This window comes from Silene latifolia, chromosome 2 (genome assembly GCF_048544455.1).
Source record: "Silene latifolia isolate original U9 population chromosome 2, ASM4854445v1, whole genome shotgun sequence".
Classification (NCBI taxonomy): Eukaryota; Viridiplantae; Streptophyta; class Magnoliopsida; order Caryophyllales; family Caryophyllaceae; genus Silene; species Silene latifolia.
Window position 1 is genome coordinate 57,402,987 of NC_133527.1, and position 20,745 is coordinate 57,423,731.

Here is a 20,745-nt window from a genome sequence, read left to right on the forward strand (position 1 = left end):
GCTCGTGACATTGCTATCCTATCTACCATCTTCATATTCTACAAACACAAACTCATCCCCAATTCACAAAAACCACTCAAATGAAGAAGAAGATGAGAGTGGAGATGATGATAGCCCTGTTGAAGGGGGATTTGATTGAGATCGTGATTGTAAGAAGCATTTCTATCTATATATCTCATGTATAGTTGCATTGCATTACATTTTAGATTAGATTGAATTCTAGTTTACATCTCATTGCACTTGCATTTAGCCATATATTCACATATACCTTGCATTTATGTAGTTACCTCATGATTAAACCCCTTTTTTTCTACATTAGCAATAGTGTTTAAATTTGGTTTTGGGAGGTTCAACCATCAAGTAACATACATCATAGTTAATCATATAGTGTAGATTAGCATTTTTAAAATGTCTTCTATCACTCTTGCATTAGTTCGTATAGTATAGTTTGCATTATAATATATCTCACATATCTCATATATTAGCTTGCATTCATGCATAGTCACTAATGACCAAACCTATTCTTTTCTACACTAGAAATATTGCTTAAATAGGTTTGGGGAGGTTTCATCGTAGGTGACCTAAGCTAATTTAAATTAGCTTCCAATTTAATAGAAAACATGCATCATCTAGTGTAGTTTAGATTGCGTTTATTTTTTATATATGTCATATAGAATTGCATTTACTTAGAGCATGTATTCACTCCTATCATTGCATTTGCATTGGTACTTCAATTTCCATAAATCCAAAAACATGTATTTCCTTTTTATTCCTACTCCTACATGTACATTGAGGACAATGTCCAAAATAAAGTGGGGGTGGGAATTTATATTCCAAAAACTTATAAAAATTTGAAAAATCTTGAAAATATGCTTGTAATTTCATAAAAACAAAATCCCTAGAAGTTGAAAGATTTCAAAAACCAAAAACATGTTCTTTCATTTAGTAGTTTAGAATTGTATATACTTGTGTGTGTTGTTCTCATATAGATATGCCACTCCATTTGAAACATATCCTAAGGGAATAAGAAGGCCGAATGGTATAATTGTTCTAATCCTTTCTCCCTTCCATTTCTTTTTACTTATAAGGAGGATGGGCTATATGTGTATGAGGAAGTTGTGGAGTTTGGTGTTGCGGTTTTTAGTGCCTATATGTTGTTAAGAGCTTGTATTTAGATTACTTGGCATAATAGATGATAGAAGCATATGCATTAAATTTGTATATGTATTAGTTGCATCATGGCATGTAGTTTGCATGTTAGAATTTTTTTGTGAAAATGCCTAATTGGGAAGCTTGACAAGTGTATATAAGACCCTTGTAGATACTTTTTCTCCTTCAGACTTTGTTTACTAGAATGCAATCAAGACACCCTAGGTTGTGTCATACTAGTATCTTTTGTCCCATGGTCTAAAGCCTAGTCAAGGGTTTGCATATGAGTCACCTATCCAACCTTATGATGTGATATGGACTTGATCAACTTATCTAGGGGACCTTGATTAACTTGGTGGTTTGGCAACCCAAAAATACCTATTATTAACAAGTTTGAAATACTCATTTCAAAAGTTTTGTGATACGGAATCGTATTAATTGCCAAAGAAACCTCAAATGTTTTGAATTGTTGAATTTCCGAGAAATTTGATGGAGGTGTACCACTTAAATGTGCTTTGGTGAGTGATCCATTGAATTGGGCCCCCACACGGTTGTAAATTCAATCGCCCAAAGACAAAGTGACTATCACCCCGATAAGCTATTGTCTAGAGGTTAACCGGTTTCTTAATAAGCGATTGGCGAAAGCAAAGGACATTAGCAAGCGAGGGACAAACCACATCTTAAAGTTTTGAAATGTGAAATACGAAAGTTGAAATGAGGCCAAATTTTGAATGCTAGTCAAATCCACTACTTTTGTTTAATTGACATGAGCACTTCATTCCCGAAAACCTTTTCGCTATGACACCTTGTTGAGCTTGGGACGATCCTTGGCCTTTACACTTATAGAGAATCCGAGATTTGTCATGTCATATGCCACTAACATCATAGGGATAATCCTTTTACCCCATCTGATCGGCCTTGACGAAAGCATTTAGCAACTGTGGACGAAATTAGCCTTGTTTGACACCACTTGGAGGTGACTTGTCGTATCCTCTTGGACTTAGTGGCTTGAAGAACTTGTATCTATGATGGAATGTGTACCCTTAAATTGCTTCCCTTTTAGTTGATTTCCGCCACTTAGATGAGGAAAGTGGCTATTCTTGTGTAGATGCATCCTATAATTTGTTTATGTGCTTAATGTAAGGCACATCTAAGTTTTGGCAAGCCCCACCCTGCCTTACAAGAAGGCATCTTACCTCATAGATGTCTTGTTATGAGTTGAAAGGGTGGAGTGAGACCCGCTAATTGTCTCACATCGACTATATTATTAGATTAGTATAAATAGAGGTTATAGTTTTAGTCACCTCTTTACTCGTGACGAGCAAAGGTTCGGTTTGGAGATATTTGATGTGACTCGTATTTACGCACATTTAGTCCCCTAACTAGCCTCTTTCCTATGCATTTTAGTGTGTATTAGGGTCGTTTCTTGTCTTTAGTTTCCTATTATGCATATTCTATGAGAATTAGTGTCCTTGGTAAGAGAGGAGCACTAACCTTGCCTAAACGGAGTAAATCGAAGCTAAATTGATTGCATCCAATGACCAAGCATCGAAGAGGAGACCAAGGCTAAAGGCCTTAACTCAATAAAACAAGTTATAGGGCAATGAAGGACAATCCCCAGGACCCAAGAATTTATCCCCACAATTTGTTGGGCATGGATGACGAGAAGGGGGCCACTACAAGAGAAAATTGCTTGGAACCTAATAAATAGTTTCTTGTTTGGCTCTAAAACTAGGATAGATGAAACATTGTCAAAAAATTAAGTGGTCTAGGTTTTTGAATCACTCCAATAGGAGTCCGGATGAGAAAATGACGTCCGTTTTACAATCCGAGCTCAAATAGACAAGCAGACATTCAGGACGAGCGTCCTAGCACCAGGACGGGCATCCCCAGCCTTAGGACATGCGTCCCCAAGCTCAGGACGGGCGTTCCCAAGCTAGGAAGGGCGTCCCTCAGTGCAGGATGAACGTCCATCAGAGGGAGAACTTGCGTCTCTTTCTAGGACTTGCAAGGCGTTGGACTTCAATTAAAGGGGCTTAATCATCATTTAAGCCCTTAGTTAACCTAATCCTTATACCACTATATATACCCCTCTTATTTTAGAGGAGATTAAGTCCTCTTAGATTAGATTAAGCCCTCTTAGGAGTAGATTAGAGTAGAATTAGCCTTTAATCTTTCCATAATTGTAGTTTAATCTTTCCTTAATTATTTCTCCTCAATTATTTCACAAACAATATTAGATCTAGCTTTGTACTTGAAGAATTCGTGCATTTGTATTGGGGAATTAACAACTCTCCACCATTAATCAATGGTTTCTTCTATTGTTCTTCCATTTCCTTTGTTCAAATCAAGTTATTTACATTTGGATCTCTTAGGTATATATTTGAAGACTAAGTGACAAGTCTCCATCTTTATTCAAGGATTCTCCTTTATTTATGTTCATCTTTAATTTCCAAGTTGGTCACCTTCTTAATCCCTCTTTATTTATTTGTTAATCTCGTATTTTATTACCTTGCTTAATCATCATTTTCATTTGTGTTTTGATGTTTGACACCATTGCTAGCATATTAATCATGATGTGTATTGAGTAGTCTTCTAGCTAGGTCAGTGGGGGGATTAGGGGAGTAATTATGGTATAAATCTATGCTTAATGAGTTCATATGAATGCTTGCTTATTGTAGTTTCAACTTATGCACATGTTATGTTTCATGAAATGCTTGATTGACAACCTAGCATGATTCTCTTATCTTTTCAACAAGACTTGTAAGATATAAGCTAACACAAGGCTTGTTAGATCATGCATATAATTGAATAGAGAGAACCCAGTCTTTAACACTCCCATATACCAAGGAGCCTTAACAAGACCTTCCCTAGCATATAACGGCGTTACCATCTCGGTTGCCCGAGGAAAGCAATCATCAAAAGTCGATAAAACTCATAAACATCATCATTTTTTCTTCTTTTTTAGCCTGAATTCATGGCAAAAACACGCTCACGTAACAAATAAAACTTAGTAGACGATGCTCAATTAACTGGGGATTCGATTGCTGAAGAACAAATTGGTATTGAGGAAAATTTAGTGGAACTGGTTGAGAATTCTGTTGCTTCAGGTATGATTTCAACTGAAACAGTGGGTCAATTGCTTAATCTCACCGAATTATTCGATAAACATGTCACAGATCCTGTAATTGAACTAGAAACTGATGTACCTTCAAGCTCGGGGATAACACCCCCTGCGACAGACTTAGGAATTGGAATCTCCAAACCTTGGGCTACGGTTGCTAAACCAAAGTCGGGGATGAGTCTTCATGTCTTTGATAAGAGTGCTGAATCTGGAACTGTAGAGATAGTGAAGGAGGATGTGGAGGATGGGATAAAATTTTGGCAAAACACTCTAATGGGGAATTTTCTGGGTGCTAAACCAAAACTTAAACAGGTTGATGAGTTTGTTCAAAAATATTGGAAGAACATTGATAGGCGAATTGTTCAATACTATAAGAAAGGTTGGTATCCTCAGCACATGATATGAATGAAATTCTAAAAGGAGGGCCGTGGAATATGGGTTCTAGTACTCTTGTTCTTAAGTAATGGACACCTACTTTCTCTAAGGAAATGGACTCCATCTCCATTGTTCTTGCTTGGATTTTGTTTCCTGATTTAGATCCGTTTATGTGGGCTGAAGTAGTACTGAGTAAGATGGCAAGTGATACGTGCATTTTATATAGTCTTTTTAGCCTATTTTATGCACGTATTTCTGTGCTTTTATCGTGGTTTTACGCTACGAAATGCCCCGAATATGCTACTTTGGGTTATTTTGTCTTATTTGCAGGAATAAACCAGGAAGTAGCGAAATCAAGTCATTTACCGTCCAATTTGCATGCATTTGGAGGAAGAGATGATTTGGAGCGGGAAATATTGCTGTCTTGGGATGCGTGAAGGTGGTTCGGGAGCTAAAAGGACAAGTCAAAGTCAAACTAACGAGAAATACAAGCTGCTGAAGTCAATTATCACTTGATCGAAGACATTCTTAGTCGATCGAGTGGTTTTTAGGTTGAATAATTAGTCGATCGAGCTGTTTGCTAAGTCGATCGACCGGTTCTATAGCCTTACTCGATCGAGCAACCTTCTTGGTCGATCGAGCTATTTCCCATTGAGTTTGCTCGATCGAGTGATTTCTCTACTCGATCGAGTGGACTTTGCTACGGGCTGGGCTTTTAGGTTTAATTCGTTAATTAGGTTTAATCCTACTCCTAATTTCTTATAAATAGGAGTTAGGGATGTCATTTGTAATCATCCAATAATCCGGAAGGATCACGTTACTCCTTTTCCCTTCTCTATACACTGTTACTTTTTTATTTCTTCCGGATCCCTTAATCTAGTAATTCCTTCTTCCCTTTTCTCTTCCTTTTTAATGTTTATTGTTTTTATTTCTTTTATTCTTGTTTCCCCCATCCCCATGAGTAGCTAATTCCCCGTAGTATGTTAGGATTAGGAAAGCCGTGGTAGCGATGCTTTAATTGTATTAAATAGGTCAGTCTTGCGATAGGAATTGTATTAGGCAATTTAATTGTTATCCGGTCGAATGAATGCATGCTGGAGACCAATAATTCTAGTTAACCCCGACCTAGATCGAAAGATTGGAAGGGAAGGCTTGCTTAATTACAATAGGGTATTGCGGTGAGGGCGAAAGTTAAGTCGTTTACGCTCTAGGGCGGTTTAGGGACCGAAAGGTGACGACCATAGCTCTTCTTATCAATAGTCTAATCGCCTTAATATTCTCGATAGTATAAGATCCAATAGCTGCCACGGTGGACCGACTCCTAGCATACTACCCTTCTCTTATTGTTAATTTCTTTCATTCATTTCCCTCGCTTTAATCTCTAGTTTAGTTAACACAATCAATTCAGCCCCCATTAGTGACATTTAGACAGATAAATAGACAAATAGATAGTACACCGCCTCCTCCTGTGGAGATCGACCCTACTTACCGCCGACTTCATGTTAGCGTAATCTAGGTATTTTATTTTTGGTACGAAACGACAAAGATCAAATTTTGGCGCCGTTGCCGGGGAGGCAATCTATTTATTTATTTGTTTAATTTTATCTTTTTTAGCCTCGGGGATTTTCCCCTTGAGGCCGTTTTTAATCTTTTGTTTAGTGTTTGTTTTGATAGGCCTTACAGTAATACTACCTAGACAGTTCTAGGTGAAAGATCATCAAAGGGAAGGCTTGAGTACCTTTGACCCATCACCGATGTCCCAAGATATGGAACAAAAGGTGACCTACTTCGGAGATGTGGTCCTGTTGAGCACAATGCACTGTAGTTGTGCCGCCACATCCACCCTATCAATGGCCACCGCAACAAGATCCTCCCGATATACAAGAAGAAGAGATTGCGGAGCTGAAATCCTTACATCGCAGATACTTGCATCTCAAATACAGAATTATGATCGAGTGAGGCAAGAGAGTGATAGACGTGCGGATGCTCAAATCATTGAGTCAAGTCTAAAATTGCTCGATTAGCAAATGAGATGGAAGAAGAAGAGGTATACCTTCTTGAGAGTGGTTTCTCCCCCCGAGAAAACCGTGTTACCCAATGCGGAGCATGACCTCTATGACTCGGATGACGAGTTTCTATCACATTTCATTGCCCCACACGAGGATTTCAACACAGATAGAGGAATCACTCGATCGAGTGACTTATACTAGTCGATCGAGTGATTTCCCGAAAGAACTTGCTCGATCGAGTGCTACCACTGCTCGATCGAGTGGGATTCAGGAGGAAGTTGGTCGATCGAGTAATATCCCTTCTCGATCGAGTGACATGCGGGAGGAAGGTGATCGATCGAATGATTATTCTGCTCGATCGACGGAGTTGGCCATTGGGAGCTTTGGTTCGTCATTTTGGTTTGATATGGATGACGACTCGACGATGATTACGGTGAACCTCCCTTATTCACAAAAGAGTCGGATACACTCGAAGCCAATCTACGGGATGGATTCCACCGAGGAGGTTGATGAAAAAGCGATTGAGACGGTAATTGCTCCTAGCACGGAAGAGGTAATAAATTCTTTTACTTATGATTCCGTCATTAAGAGCGACCAACCCGAGGTAGTAAACGGTAATTTCATTATTATTTGTAAATTGCCTCGTCTTATTCATGCTTCCTTTTTCAAAGCTATACCCCCTCATATGTGGACGCATAATTTAACGAATTTTCACCGTCCTCGTCATTTCAAAACTGTTAATCTGAGTCGGGACCCCCATATATTGACGATTGCTCCAGCGCTCCTTTATTATGTGGATAAATTTAGGAGCGCCCATAGGAAATTTGTTCGGCTTAAAAAGTTAAACATTTTTATTTCCTATTTTGTTATTCCACTCGGTGCTACTTATCATGTTTTGTGTAGCACATGCGCAGCTATTTGACAAAGTTCTTCCGCGCGCTTTGAAATGTTTTGATTGTGATTAGTTTGAGTGGTTCGAAGAAAAAGAAGGTCGAGCTGGGACCTGACTGAAGCTAGCGCTACCCGGGAGGCAACCCGGAGATTTTATTTTGTTCTTTATTTTATTTAAGTTGTAATAAATGGTTTTATACCATAAAACTTCCTCGATGCTTGTTTTGGTTAGTTGCATGGCTGTTTCAATTGCATTTTGCAGAATTCATCGAGCATCATTCGATCGATCGAGTGGTTTTGCTTACTCGATCGAACACCGTAGCAAGGGGATTCACTCGATCGATCGATTAATCACTCGATCGAGTGCTGCGAAAAGGAAACTACTTGATCGATCGGTGCACCATTCGATCGAAAGCGATTTGAATGCCCATTTCACTCGATCGACCACTGTTGGACGTATATCGAGTGTATTTGACTTGGATTAGCTTCCTGAGACGGTTTTCCGGGCCTTAGCAACCTCCCATTTCATGGTCGGTTTGGGGAGGTCCCCTTATTCGCGTTATCTTGTGAGTTTTTCCGCTTTTACTCTCTTTTCTTCCTTTAGTTCGCATTTCCTTTCCTTGTTTTGGTACAATGGGGGCATTGTACAGTTTGGTTTGGGGAGGTTATGCATCCATATCTGTGTCTGCATTTTGTTTTTATTGCATTTCAGTAATCACGTTTAATTTTATGCTTGCATTGTTTATTTTCGTAAAAATTCAAAATTCAATAAAAATTTGAAAAATTGTTAAAATTCAAAAAATTCACGTTTATTTTAGCATATAGGTTGAGTCGGAACGGTAGATTTCCATGATGATATTGCTCTATATTTGTCTTTTGCTTAAGCCTTGCAATAAACTCGTTATCTTATTAGCTTTGTCTTTTGCATATCTACGAGTTTATGTTAAAATTTAGCTGAACGAATAGACTTGACCTGAAATTTTGGCAACCTACTTATAATTTCTAAGGAATTAGAGCCTTATAAACTGGTGTCATTTATGACCAGTTTCATGTAGGATTGTGAGTAGTTACTCCTTGCATAACATGTATCATCAATTTGCACGTATATGAAATTCAATTGCTTTTTGCCGTCATACATTCGGGTTAGTGGTTGGTGTCACATGCAGGGAGGTGCTTACATTTTCCCTTTCTTTCATTTTTACCCATTTAACTCCACATTAGCCAAATTTGCCAGTTGACCCTTTAGCTACATCCAAATTTAGCCTGCCTTGTCAAGCTAGTTTAGATTGTTGTTTTGCGGTATATATTTCATTGTATCAAATATTGGCGCATATTCTATTGAATCGGAGTTGGTATTTTATGAAGAAGAGGAGGATGATGAAAAGAAAAAAAAAACGTGATGAAAAAAATAGAAAGAAAAAAAAAAAAAGAAAATTCAGAAAAGAAAAGAAGAAACCGAGAAAAATGAAAAAAGAAAGAAGAAAAATCGAAAAGAAAAAAAGATGTTGTTAGTTGACGGTTTCTGCTCCTATGTTCTATCTTACATCATATGAGGAGTATGTTCAGTTTGGTTTGGTGAGTTTTATGCCAAATGAAGGGCATTGTGCTTATTCTATAATTGCGTAAGAATGGATATGTTTCATATGGTTTTGTTTAGGTACTAGCTTGATCACCTATACCTCCACATTCCCATAAATGTTTTGCCTTTTCTTACCCATTGCCTCACTTTGCCATATTCTTGTAAGCCCTCGGCTGTGACAGGACCTTGTTTGGTTGGAATGTGTGTACGGTAGTTAGAATTGTCTATCATATTAGCTGCATGCATGATTATGTGAGTCGTAGTTTAGGTGAGCGACTATCCTTCTTTCTCTCTTACATTCATTTGCTTACCCTTTGCTTCATGAGAGAAGAGTGACCCGTGAGAGTCCATTGTTAAAGGTCTTGCAAGGTCGACGGTTCAGCTTTATTTATAAACATCCTACAACTCGTTTGCATTTGACTGTTTAGCTATAAGTGTTAGTTTGTCTGCATTAAATTGGCTTAAGTGGGCATTTGTAGCTAGCTCTGAGTTATTTTTCCGTTCCATTAGCGTATAGTTTTGAGTTTACTCGGGGACGAGTAAAGGTTTGGTTTGGGGAGATTTGATACGTGCATTTTATATAGTCTTTTTAGCCTATTTTATGCACGTATTTCTGTGCTTTTATCGTGGTTTTACGCTACGAAATGCCCCGAATATGCTACTTTGGGTTATTTTGTCTTATTTGCAGGAATAAACCAGGAAGTAGCGAAATCAAGTCATTTACCGTCCATTTTGCATGCATTTGGAGGAAGAGATGATTTGGAGCGGGAAATATTGCTGTCTTGGGATGCGTGAAGGTGGTTCGGGAGCTAAAAGGACAAGTCAAAGTCAAACTAACGAAAATACAAGTCATTGAAGTCAATTATCACTTGATCGAAGACATTCTTAGTCGATCGAGTGGTTTTTAGGTTGAATAATTAGTCGATCGAGCTGTTTGCTAAGTCGATCGACCGTTTCTGATAGCCTTACTCGATCGAGCAACCTTCTTGGTCGATCGAGCTATTTCCCATTGAGTTTGCTCGATCGAGTGATTTCTCTACTCGATCGAGTGGACTTTGCTACGGGCTGGGCTTTTAGGTTTAATTCGTTAATTAGGTTTAATCCTACTCCTAATTTCTTATAAATAGGAGTTAGGGATGTCATTTGTAATCATCCAATAATCCGGGGATCACGTTACTCCTTTTCCCTTCTCTATACACTGTTACTTTTTATTTCTTCCGGATCCCTTAATCTAGTAATTCCTTCTTCCCTTTTCTCTTCCTTTTTAATGTTTATTGTTTTTATTTCTTTTATTCTTGTTTCCCCCATCCCCATGAGTAGCTAATTCCCCGTAGTATGTTAGGATTAGGAAAGCCGTGGTAGCGATGCTTTAATTGTATTAAATAGGTCAGTCTTGCGATAGGAATTGTATTAGGCAATTTAATTGTTATCCGGTCGAATGAATGCATGCAGGAGACCAATAATTCTAGTTAACCCCGACCTAGATCGAAAGATTGGAAGGGAAGGCTTGCTTAATTACAATAGGGTATTGCGGTGAGAGGGCGAAAGTTAAGTCATTTACGCTCTAGGGCGGTTTAGGGACCGAAAGGTAACGACCATAGCTCTTCTTATCAATAGTCTAATCGCCTTAATATTCTCGATAGTATAAGATCCAATAGCTGCCACGGTGGACCGACTCCTAGCATACTACCCTTCTCTTATTGTTAATTTCTTTCATTCATTTCCCTCGCTTTAATCTCTAGTTTAGTTAACACAATCAATTCAGCCCCCATTAGTGACATTTAGACAGATAAATAGACAAATAGATAGTACACCGCCTCCCTGTGGAGATCGACCCTACTTACCGCTGACTTCTGTTAGCAGTAATCTAGGTATTTTATTTTTGGTACGAAACGACAGCATCAGCAAGTGTGGTTGGGAAACCGTTATTTGCTGACCTTCCTACTACTTTTAAATCCAAACTCTCTTTTGCTAGGGTTTTGGTAGAGGTGGATGTAGCAAATGAACTACCTACTACACTGCAGCTTACTTCCCCTTACCTTGGAGAAACACAGTAGAGAATCATCTATGAATGGCTGCCACATTATTGCCACTGCTGCAGGAAATTAGGTCACACAAAGGAACACTGCAAATTCACGAAAATTAATAAGAAACTTGATGAAACTGTGCAGGTTAGGAAAGTGGTGCAGGAGTATAGACCAGTCCAACCTATTGTTGTTTCTCAAACCACAGATGCTCCAGACTCAGAATGTGATGTGCCAGGCCATATTCCTCCTAAGTTGGATGCGCAGATACCTTCTGAACCAGCACTAGAGACCTCAGAACCAGGCTCCACTGTTGTTGTTTTAGGAGGGAGTTCACCATCTAATGAGAAAGGGGAGGGCTCAGGAAGCCATCAGCTAGGTCAGATGAGCACTAAAGGTACTAAGATGAATAACAGAGAGGTGGAATCCACTGGGATAGTTCAGGAGGTCACAAGAATTCATACACAGAATACTTTTGAGGTTTTGCAGGAAGAGGGAACTACTCTGGAGACATAGTTGGTGGTTACTCAGGATGAGGAGCCACCAGACCCTGGGAAATCATAATCTCTTCCTGGAACATAAGGGGCTTTAATGACCCAATAAAGCAGCAGGAAGTTAGAGGTTATTTGAATAACAATAAAATCGATGTTTTTGGGCTACTGGAAACTAGAGTGAAAATAAATAATGTTGCTGCCATTAGTAAAACTTTTCCTTCTTATCAGGTTTTGAATAATTGTTCCCGCCATTACAATGGTAGGATATGGGTTTTTCTGAATAAAAGGGTAGTTACACTACTCTCTTCTCATGCTCATGATCAGTTGATTCATCTAGAACTCTTTCACCATGTTTCAAATCAAACTGTCCATATCACCTTTATATATGGAAGTAATAATGCTGGAGTACGGGAAGGGTTATGGAATAAGCTCAGAGTTTTAAGAAATTCAGTTACCAACTGGATTTATTTGGGTGACTTTAACATTGTGCGGGCTATGGAGGAAAGAATAGGTCCAAACCCCCCTTCTCTTGCTGAAATATTGGCTTGTAATTAGTGTTTACTGGTCTGTCAGGTGGATGATCTACAAAGTTTTGGGTGTGAGCATACATGGAGTAACAAACGAGAGGTCAATGCTATAATCTGGTCCAAGCTTAACAGAGTGTTAGCAAACCCTTCTTGGTTGGTACTTTACCCTCAAACTCAGGTTACCATACTGCCGTCAGGGATTTCTGACCACTCTCCCATCTTGGTGAGTATCAAGGATGCTTATCAACCTAAAAGGAGATTTAGCTACTTAAATTGTTGGGAAGAACATCAACATTATAACAGCACTATTCTTCTAGCTTGGGATATCACAGTCAGAGGAACTGCAATGTGTAGACTATTTGGCAAATTGAAAAATGTTAAGAGAAGTCTAATAACACTGCATAAAACTCATTTCTCTGATATTTCCAAGAGGGTTAAACTGGCTCATGATGACTTGACTGTTTGCCAGACACAGATTCAAACTAGTCCTTTCGATGCACATCTACTGGATAGAGAGAAACAACTATTAGAGAACTACTTACTTCTAAGGAATACTGAAAGAAGTTCATTGTTGCAAAGAGCCAAATTAAAGGATATTCAGTACAATGATGCTCCTAATGGCTATTTTTTCTCTAGAATAGCTGCAAGGAAGAATCAGAGTATTGTTGGAAAAAATTTGGCTCACACTGGTAGGACTAGAGAAGGCACTCGGGAGGTAAATCAAGCGTTTGTTAATTATTATCAGAGCCTCTTGGGTCAAACTAGTCCCATATCTCCCATTGATGAAGCTCTTCTGGAGGGACCTACAGTAGCCAATGAAAATTGGGGGGAAATTTTTTAGCCTATAGTGATGTCTGAAATTAAGAGGGCTCTATTCTCAATTGATTCAACTAAGAGTCCAGGGCAGGATGGGTTTTCTGCACAGTTCTTTAAAAAGAATTGAGATATTATTCACCCTGATTTTTGTTATGCTATTCAAGAGTTCTTTCAGAAAGGGAAGCGTTCTAAGACAGTTAATACAACTCTATTAGCTCTAATCCCCAAAAAACCTGTGGTGCAAACCGTGATAGACTATAGGCCAATAGCCTGCTATACTGTTTTTTACAAAACGGTTAGCAAAATTCTTTGTGAATGATTAAAGCCTTTACTGCCTATCTTAGTGGGTAAAGAGCAAGGAGCTTTTGTTGCTGGAAGGAGTATCTTTCAAAATATTATGCTAACTCAGTCTCCGATAAAAGGATATGGACAACAAGGAGTTTCCCCTCGCTGCCTCATTAAAGTTGACATCAAAAAAGCTTTTGATTCACTTCAATGGGGGTTTATTGATCAAATGCTTAAAATATATAAGTTTCCTCCACAGTTTCAACAATGGATTATGGGTTGCCTTACCTCAATCTGGTTTAGTCTAAAAATCAATGGTGATAATGTGGGTTTCTTCAAAGGTAAAAGTGGTCTAAGACAGGGAGATCCCCTCTCCCCATTCATCTTTGTCATGAGTATGGAAATCCTTTCCAGACTACTTAGAGGGATACATCAGAAAAGTCAGGTTTCATATCACCCAAAGTGTGGCAAATTGGGATTGAATCACCTGATTTTTGCAGATGACTAGATGATACGTGTTAGGGGAGACATTCCCTCTGTTGCTGCAGTCACTCAGTCATTGGATTATTTTGCTCAGCTTTCAGGACTGAAAGCTAATCCTGAGAAGACAAACATTTATATGGGAGGGGTAAGGGATGATGTCAAACGATATATTTTAAGGGACACTGGCTATATGGAGGGGTCATTCCCATTCAGTTATCTGGGAGTACCCCTGAATGAGGGGAAGCTTCACAAAGCTATGTTTGCATACTTGATTACTAAAATTCAGCAAGCTCTAAATCACTGGACTACTCAGAAATTATCCTATCACTACTACAGATACATGCTATAACAACGGTTAAAAACCGTTGTTATATAAAAAAGCGGACGTTGTTAAAGCGTCCGTTGTAAAAGGTTTTAACAACGGTTGGTTTTCTTAAGGAACCCGTTGTTAAAACTATTAACAACGGTTTTAAGTATAAAAATCCGTTGTGGAAAGTGTGACTCAATTTTGGTGGGAAAGTTATAACAACGGTTGTAATATAAAAAATCGATAACTAAAGACAACGGGTTGTTTCTCAATAACCGTTGTTGTTTGTTTTTAAAAAATAAAAAAAAAAAAAATTAAATATTACTAGATGCATGCATAATTACGGCCCGTTATAATTCCGATGCATGCATTAGTACTGCCATATCCCTGTGCATATGAATGGACAATATATGGAATGAGAAGGGTTATAATAAGATTTGAAGCAGGAGAGAGAGATATGATGATGATTATAACACAAGTTCCTAAATATATACTCCCTCCAATTCACAATAAACCTCCTATTTCATTTTGGCACAAAAATAAAGAAAACACACTACCCCACCATATAATTAAATTTGGACCACACAAATACACTACCCCACCATACAATTAAATTTGGACCACACAAACACTTACCAAAAAAGGAAATAGGGAGGTTATTGTGAATAACCGAAAAAGGAAATAGGGAGGTTTATTGTGAATTGGAGGGAGTATTAATTAAAAAACAACTCAAACGACACATTACATAGTATAAATACATGGATTATCTCAACCACCATTCTATTATCTCACTATCTCCAAACCCTAACTGCTAAAACAAACTCCAAACCCTAATTAATCTTTCAAACAAACTCCAAACTTTATCAACAAAATGAATGATACCATCCTTAAGACTCTTACTATGATCGAGAACAACAACAGTTTCATCCGTCGGTTGCTCCACATTGAGGACAGTTTCAGGAGCTACCTTGTGGATGCTCGATCCGCACTCAAGGACGCAAAAAAAAATGGCTTGACAGAGCAGCAGTTGTTACAGCTATATGACAATATAGCAACTGCTGAACGAAACCTCCAAATAGCTAAGGAGGAGAGGATGGATATCATAGAAGAGAATAAGACTCTCTATGAAAATATAAGAATTGCATTTTTATCAATGTAATTCTTTTTTTAATTTATGTATTTATATATATATATATATATATATATATATATATATATATATATATATATATATATATATATATATATATATATATTAATTAATTAATTAATTAAGTTTATCATGCATTCCTCTCTACCATCTTGCTTCTTCTTTATTTTATTTTATTTTATTTGTTTTACTAGCTAATTAAGCGAATAATACTTAGAGAAATAACATAATGATCGATAAAAACACATACATGCAAATGAAATAATTAGAAAAAGAAAATAAGGACGATGAAACCAACAGAGACGGCGAGATTTACCTGATAATTAGAGAAAGTAAGAGACGATGAAACCAACAGTGATGGCGAGATGATAAAGCAACGATGAGAAAGAGAGAAAGAGACGATGAGAAAGTGTGTGTTTGTGTTTGTGTTTGTGTTTGTGTTTGTGTTTGTGTTTGTGTTTGTGTTTGTGTTTGTGTTTGTGTTTGTGTTTGTGTTTGTGTTTGTGTTTGTGTTTGTGTTTGTGTTTGTGTTTGTGTTTGTGTTTGTGTTTGTGTTTGTGTTTGTGTTTGTGTTTGTGTTTGTGTTTGTCTGTGTTTGTGTTTGTGTTTGTAATAAGGTTTGTATTTTATGGCTGTAGCTAATCTGTGTTTGTGTGGTTTATAGTATGGAAAGTATTGACAACGGTTGTTAAACAAAAACCGTTGTTAAAAAGTTTTAACAACGGGTTTAAAAAGTACCGTTGTGATTACTTTTCACTAACTTTGCTCCAATTTTGCGCCAAATTATTAACAACGGTTGTGCATGTTTGACCCGTTGTTAAAACTTATAACAACGGTTATATAACCATAACCGTTGTAATTAATTTTAGTAAAATTCGCGCCATACGTTCTACAACGTCTATGGTGATTTTCGTGAACAAGCGTTGTTAAAGGGGCGTTGTAGTTGCCTAGATTTGTAGTAGTGTATGCAGGGAAAATCAATCTGATAAACACTGTGATTTTTGGTCTAGAACAGTTTTGGTGCTCCACCCTGCTGATACCCAAAGGTGTTATTAAACTAATCACAAAGTTTTGTAGGAATTTTTTATGGAGTACTGATGAGGGAACTAAAAAGTTGGTCATGAAGAGTTGGGCTGCTTGCTGCAAGCCAGTCCATGAGGGTGGGTTTAATATCAAGGAAGTGTTGGCCTGGAACAAAAGACTAATTAGCAAGTGGATATGGTAAATTGATCAGCATTCAGAGAGCTCTTGGGCAACATGGAACTATCTCTACAACATCAAGGTAGGTAGTTTCCGGACTATGACTTCAAAGAACTATCACTCTGAATGTAATACTCTGTACTTTATATGACTATTAAGTCGGGTTATATCGATTTTTACGCTAAGCTATCTAATCGTGTTGATATCGTAAGATCGAGTTATTCGTAGACTTGTTGAGACGGGTTTAAGTGAACGAACTCACGTTGGATAGCCCATTTACCCAATCACGTTACCCATGACCCACCTACCGTCTAACCTACTTTAACCTAATTTTTACCCTAGCTCTACAAAACACTCCTCTCTCACCCGCCTCCCTCACTTCGACGGCACACTTTTTCACAATCACACAAATCGAGAGGGAGAGATTGAACGTGGGTAGTGACGGCGCAGCAGGGAAGAGCATAGGGTGGTTGTCGACGCTTTGAGGCGGCCTTAGTGGTGGTTTACGTGGCAGTTTAGGTAAGCAGTCACCCTTTCTTTTTCATTTTTGTCGTTTGTCGGGTTGTAGTTGTTGTCACCGTGTGTCACAGGGAGGTGATAATGGTGGTTGGTGTCGGGGAAATTGTATTGGGTGGTTTGAGTCGCCCCTATTGGTGGCGGTTAGGGAGGTTTTAGGCGGTGGAAATGGCGGTAGGAGGCGTTATCGACAGGGACAATCAAACGAGTTTAAACAGAGGTTTTCAGGCGGGTTAGATGATTAGAATTGGGGTGGCGCCACCGTGGACTCGGGGGAGGTCGAAACGGTGGCGCCACGGCGTCTGTGTGCGTTGTTTGACGGCGAGCAGAGTGGTGGTGGTAGCATAGGATGATGTTGTCGACGGTGGTGGCTATAGGGTTGCAAAGGGAGGCTGTTGGTGGCGGCAACCCCTGATAGGCGGTGTGTCGTGGTGTTGGCGACCCTGTTCGACTTCAGCCGGCGCGATCGACCAGGTTGGGGTCGGTTGTCGGCGGTTGGGTCGAACTGGGGAACGGGCCTGGTGGTTGTCGTGGTGGTTCAGGCGGCGCGTGAGGGTTTTGGGCGAGTGTGAAGTCACGGGTTGTGGGAGTCGGGTTGTTAGGGTTGTTCAATGTTGATTCGGTTTTTCTTAATCGTATAATTCGTTTAATCTTTTATCTATCGTATTAGTTACTTAATTTAATTCCCGAGTCATTTAAATAATTAGAGACGAGTTTTGAGTCGGGTTGGTTAAAATGGAAAACTGCTATATCGGGGAAGTTTCCATTTAAGGAAACTTTCCATGTTAGGAAGTTTCTATTTTTAGTAACCTTCTACTTTGGGTACGGGAATAGTTAAGTAATCATTTATCATTTATTTATCTTTCAGAAGGCGAATTTGTTGTGGAATATTATTGAGCATCTGTCCATTTGACTGCAGTACTGAGGTAGGGGAATACACTGATTGAGTTCTTACGATTATAAAGAGTTGGCATGTTCGGTGATTATGTGACATATCTGTTTATCTTATTTATCTCGTTGAGCATTATTGTTTCATATATTTTATACATTTATTATGCATTGGAGTTGGAGTTGGAGGAGATGAGATTATCGTGATTAAGGCCCAGGCGGGTTCTGCAGGACTTGCCCTGGTGTCCTCAGCTACGAGCTGGTATATCGACGACGGTCGATTTGTATAGTCTGCCGGGGATCGGTATGGCTGGGCGTTCCGGGGATGTGTGTGATGGAGTTGAGATTGGAGGATCATATCATTTCATTCTTTATTATATCGTATTACCTACTCAACCTCGCGGTTGATCCTGTGTATTCGTTTACGCCTGTGATGATCCATTTACTGGGGAGCAGATTGACAGGTTGTTGAGACATATGGAGCTGGCAGGGGAGAGAGCATGGATCACTTGACTTAGAGCTAGCCCACTTTTATTTCAGTTTAGCTATCAGACTTTATTTTCAGTTTTGGGACATATTCCATTTGAGTTGTAAACATTTATAACTTTAAATTTATGTACTGTTTATTTTTCCTTTGTTATCTACTGCCTCGGGTTTCCGAGATGGTAACACCCTTCTTTATCTGAGGAGTCCTAGTCCAGGCCCTTAAATAAATGGGGGTGTTACAAAGTGGTATCAGAGCGAACGATCCTCAGGCCTAAACCAATGAATCCAATGAACATAGGAAGAGTCTAAATAAAATGAACCCCCGGGATAGAACTGTTTGGAGCACACTAAAGGTAAGGGATGAGTTAGGGGCCCCCTCACACCGAACCATTGGCCCTCTCAGTTTGACCCGGGAACCCTGAGTGTATATAAGAGAAAGGGTAGAAAAGTTGCATGATGTTGAGCATGAATTCATATATCGTTGCCTAAGTGTTAACTGATTGATATATTAATTGTTGCATAAAAGAGTTGATGGGAGGTTGTGGCATAATGCTTTGCATGTTTTAAAGTTGATTCATACTTATATCTCTATAAAGTTTTTGTTAGAAGGCTTTGTCTAGGGATATGCGGTTATATGATCCCTAAACCATGCTAGGTAGACAAGTAGGGTAAAAAGTGATAGAATTGGCTAGAGTTGCCAAAGTGATTTTGTGTTGTAGCTAATTCCTAAAATTTTCTTATAGTCATGCCTCCAAGAAGGGACACAGCTGTAAACATCACCCAGGCAGAGTTAGATCAGCTACGGGCTGAGAATGAGGCCCTAAAGGCCAAAAGAATTGATCTTGCTAAGATGAGTACCAAAGTGGCGAGGCATAATCCTACCATCTTCACTGGGGAAGGGGAACCTCACTTGCTGGGTGAGTGGTGTCGGGAATTCACCAACCTTTTTGAGCTGATTGCTTGTCCTGGAGAAGTCCGCAGTGGACCAGTCGCCCACTATCTTAGGGCCACGGGGGAGAATGGTGGATCAGGAACAAGGCGGAGATCCGACATGTTGCTAGGGACATCGAGGAGGGTTATGTGTCTTAGTTAGAGTTCCAAGCGATCTTGACGGACCGATTCATGCCGAGTTCGGAAAGCTAAGCTCGGGGAGGATTTTGATACATTTCGGATGACGAGAGGACATGACAAAGGACACTTATCACGAAATTCCACTGTTGGCTTCATACATCGACGAATTTGCTAGGGATGAGACCATGCTGGCTATGAGGTTTGAGAGGGGACTGACGGTGGATATCAAGAAGAGGCTCACGGCGCTCCACCTACCACCGTTCGGACATCTACCCGAGGGCTGGTGCTGCGAGAGAGCTCTCCGAGCGGATCAAGGAGGACAAGAAAAGAAAAGCCGAGAAGAGGAAGCCGGAAACCGTCGGTGATAATACTCGGGGCCAAGAAGCGACCGAGGCAAGTTCGGTGGATACTCCACCAATAGTGCTCCTGGGGGATGAGGAATCAAAGCGGAGGCGATTCTGACAGAGGTGCTAGTAGTGGAGGTAATGCGCCCGGGGTCACTGTTATGGCCAGTGGAAAGTTGGGACACAAGAAGTGGGAATGCGAAGTTACGAGGAAACCCACTGGGGTTTCCTGACACCTACATCTGGATACAGCGGATCTCGTACAGCGGGATCAGGGTACAACAACTACCGTGCTCCTAAGACTGGCTATGGAGGAGATGCCCGATCTGGGGCAAGTAACAGTTATCAAGGAAGCTACAACAACTATCAGAACCGTAGCCAGCAAAACCAGCCCAGCGGGGGTGGTAACTTCCCGGAGGAACCGAACGAGGGGAGCAAGCAACCCATTACCGCTTCATCGAGTCGGGCTGGCTAACCCCGGCAAGCAAGCTCTTTGCCATGGGAAATGAAGCAGCAAAGGAGGATGCCCATGTCGTGACTGGTACATTTCTTGTCAATTCTAAACCCACTTGCGTGTTATTCGATTCTGGTGCCACACATTCATTCATATCTAGGGAGCATGTTAGAGCCTTGAACCTTACTGCATATGATAAAGTCGTTGATTCTGTTATAGTACCCTCGGGAGAGTCTGTGTCTTGTGATAGGATCTATACTTGTGTACCTATTCAGATTGGGGAGGTTGTCTTTCACTGTGACCTTATGGAGTTTCCATTGGGTGGTTTCGAGGTGATTCTAGGGATGGATTTGTTGGGAAAGTACAAAGCTTTCATTGACTGTTACCAAAAGAAAATATCACTGAGAGGACCTAAGGGAGTCAGAGTATCCTACAAGGGATACATGGTCAAACCCAAAGTCAAATTTATTTCTGTAAATACCCTAAAATCGAGTCTGAGGAAGGGAGACCAGTTGATCTTGTGTCAGATGTGGGATAGAGAGTCTGAGACCCCTAGGATTTCTGAGATACCTG

General features: G+C 39.7%; 1 protein-coding gene across 1 annotated transcript; it reads left to right on the forward strand.

Annotated features, from left to right (window-relative positions):
• The first annotated feature begins 4,261 nt into the window (after nt 1–4,261).
• LOC141640833 (uncharacterized) lies at nt 4,262–20,193 on the forward strand. Its single transcript, XM_074449514.1, has 9 exons — nt 4,262–4,652; nt 11,027–11,180; nt 11,229–11,631; nt 11,874–12,131; nt 12,219–12,861; nt 13,333–13,718; nt 13,782–13,968; nt 19,047–19,220; nt 19,985–20,193. The coding sequence occupies exons 1-9, from the start codon at nt 4,262–4,264 to the stop codon at nt 20,191–20,193; spliced, it is 2,805 nt and encodes a 934-aa protein (XP_074305615.1).
• Nucleotides 20,194–20,745: the final 552 nt, after the last annotated feature.

Excerpts from the sequence above, each read along its gene's own strand:
- LOC141640833 (XM_074449514.1), top strand. The coding sequence starts at position 4,262 with ATGATTTCAACTGAAACAGTGGGTCAATTGCTTAATCTCACCGAATTA. Across the intron at positions 12,862-13,332 it reads AAAAAATTTGGCTCACACTG|TGGGTAAAGAGCAAGGAGCT; the intron begins GTAGGACTAGAG and ends TGCCTATCTTAG. Across the intron at positions 13,719-13,781 it reads GGATACATCAGAAAAGTCAG|ATGATACGTGTTAGGGGAGA; the intron begins GTTTCATATCAC and ends GCAGATGACTAG.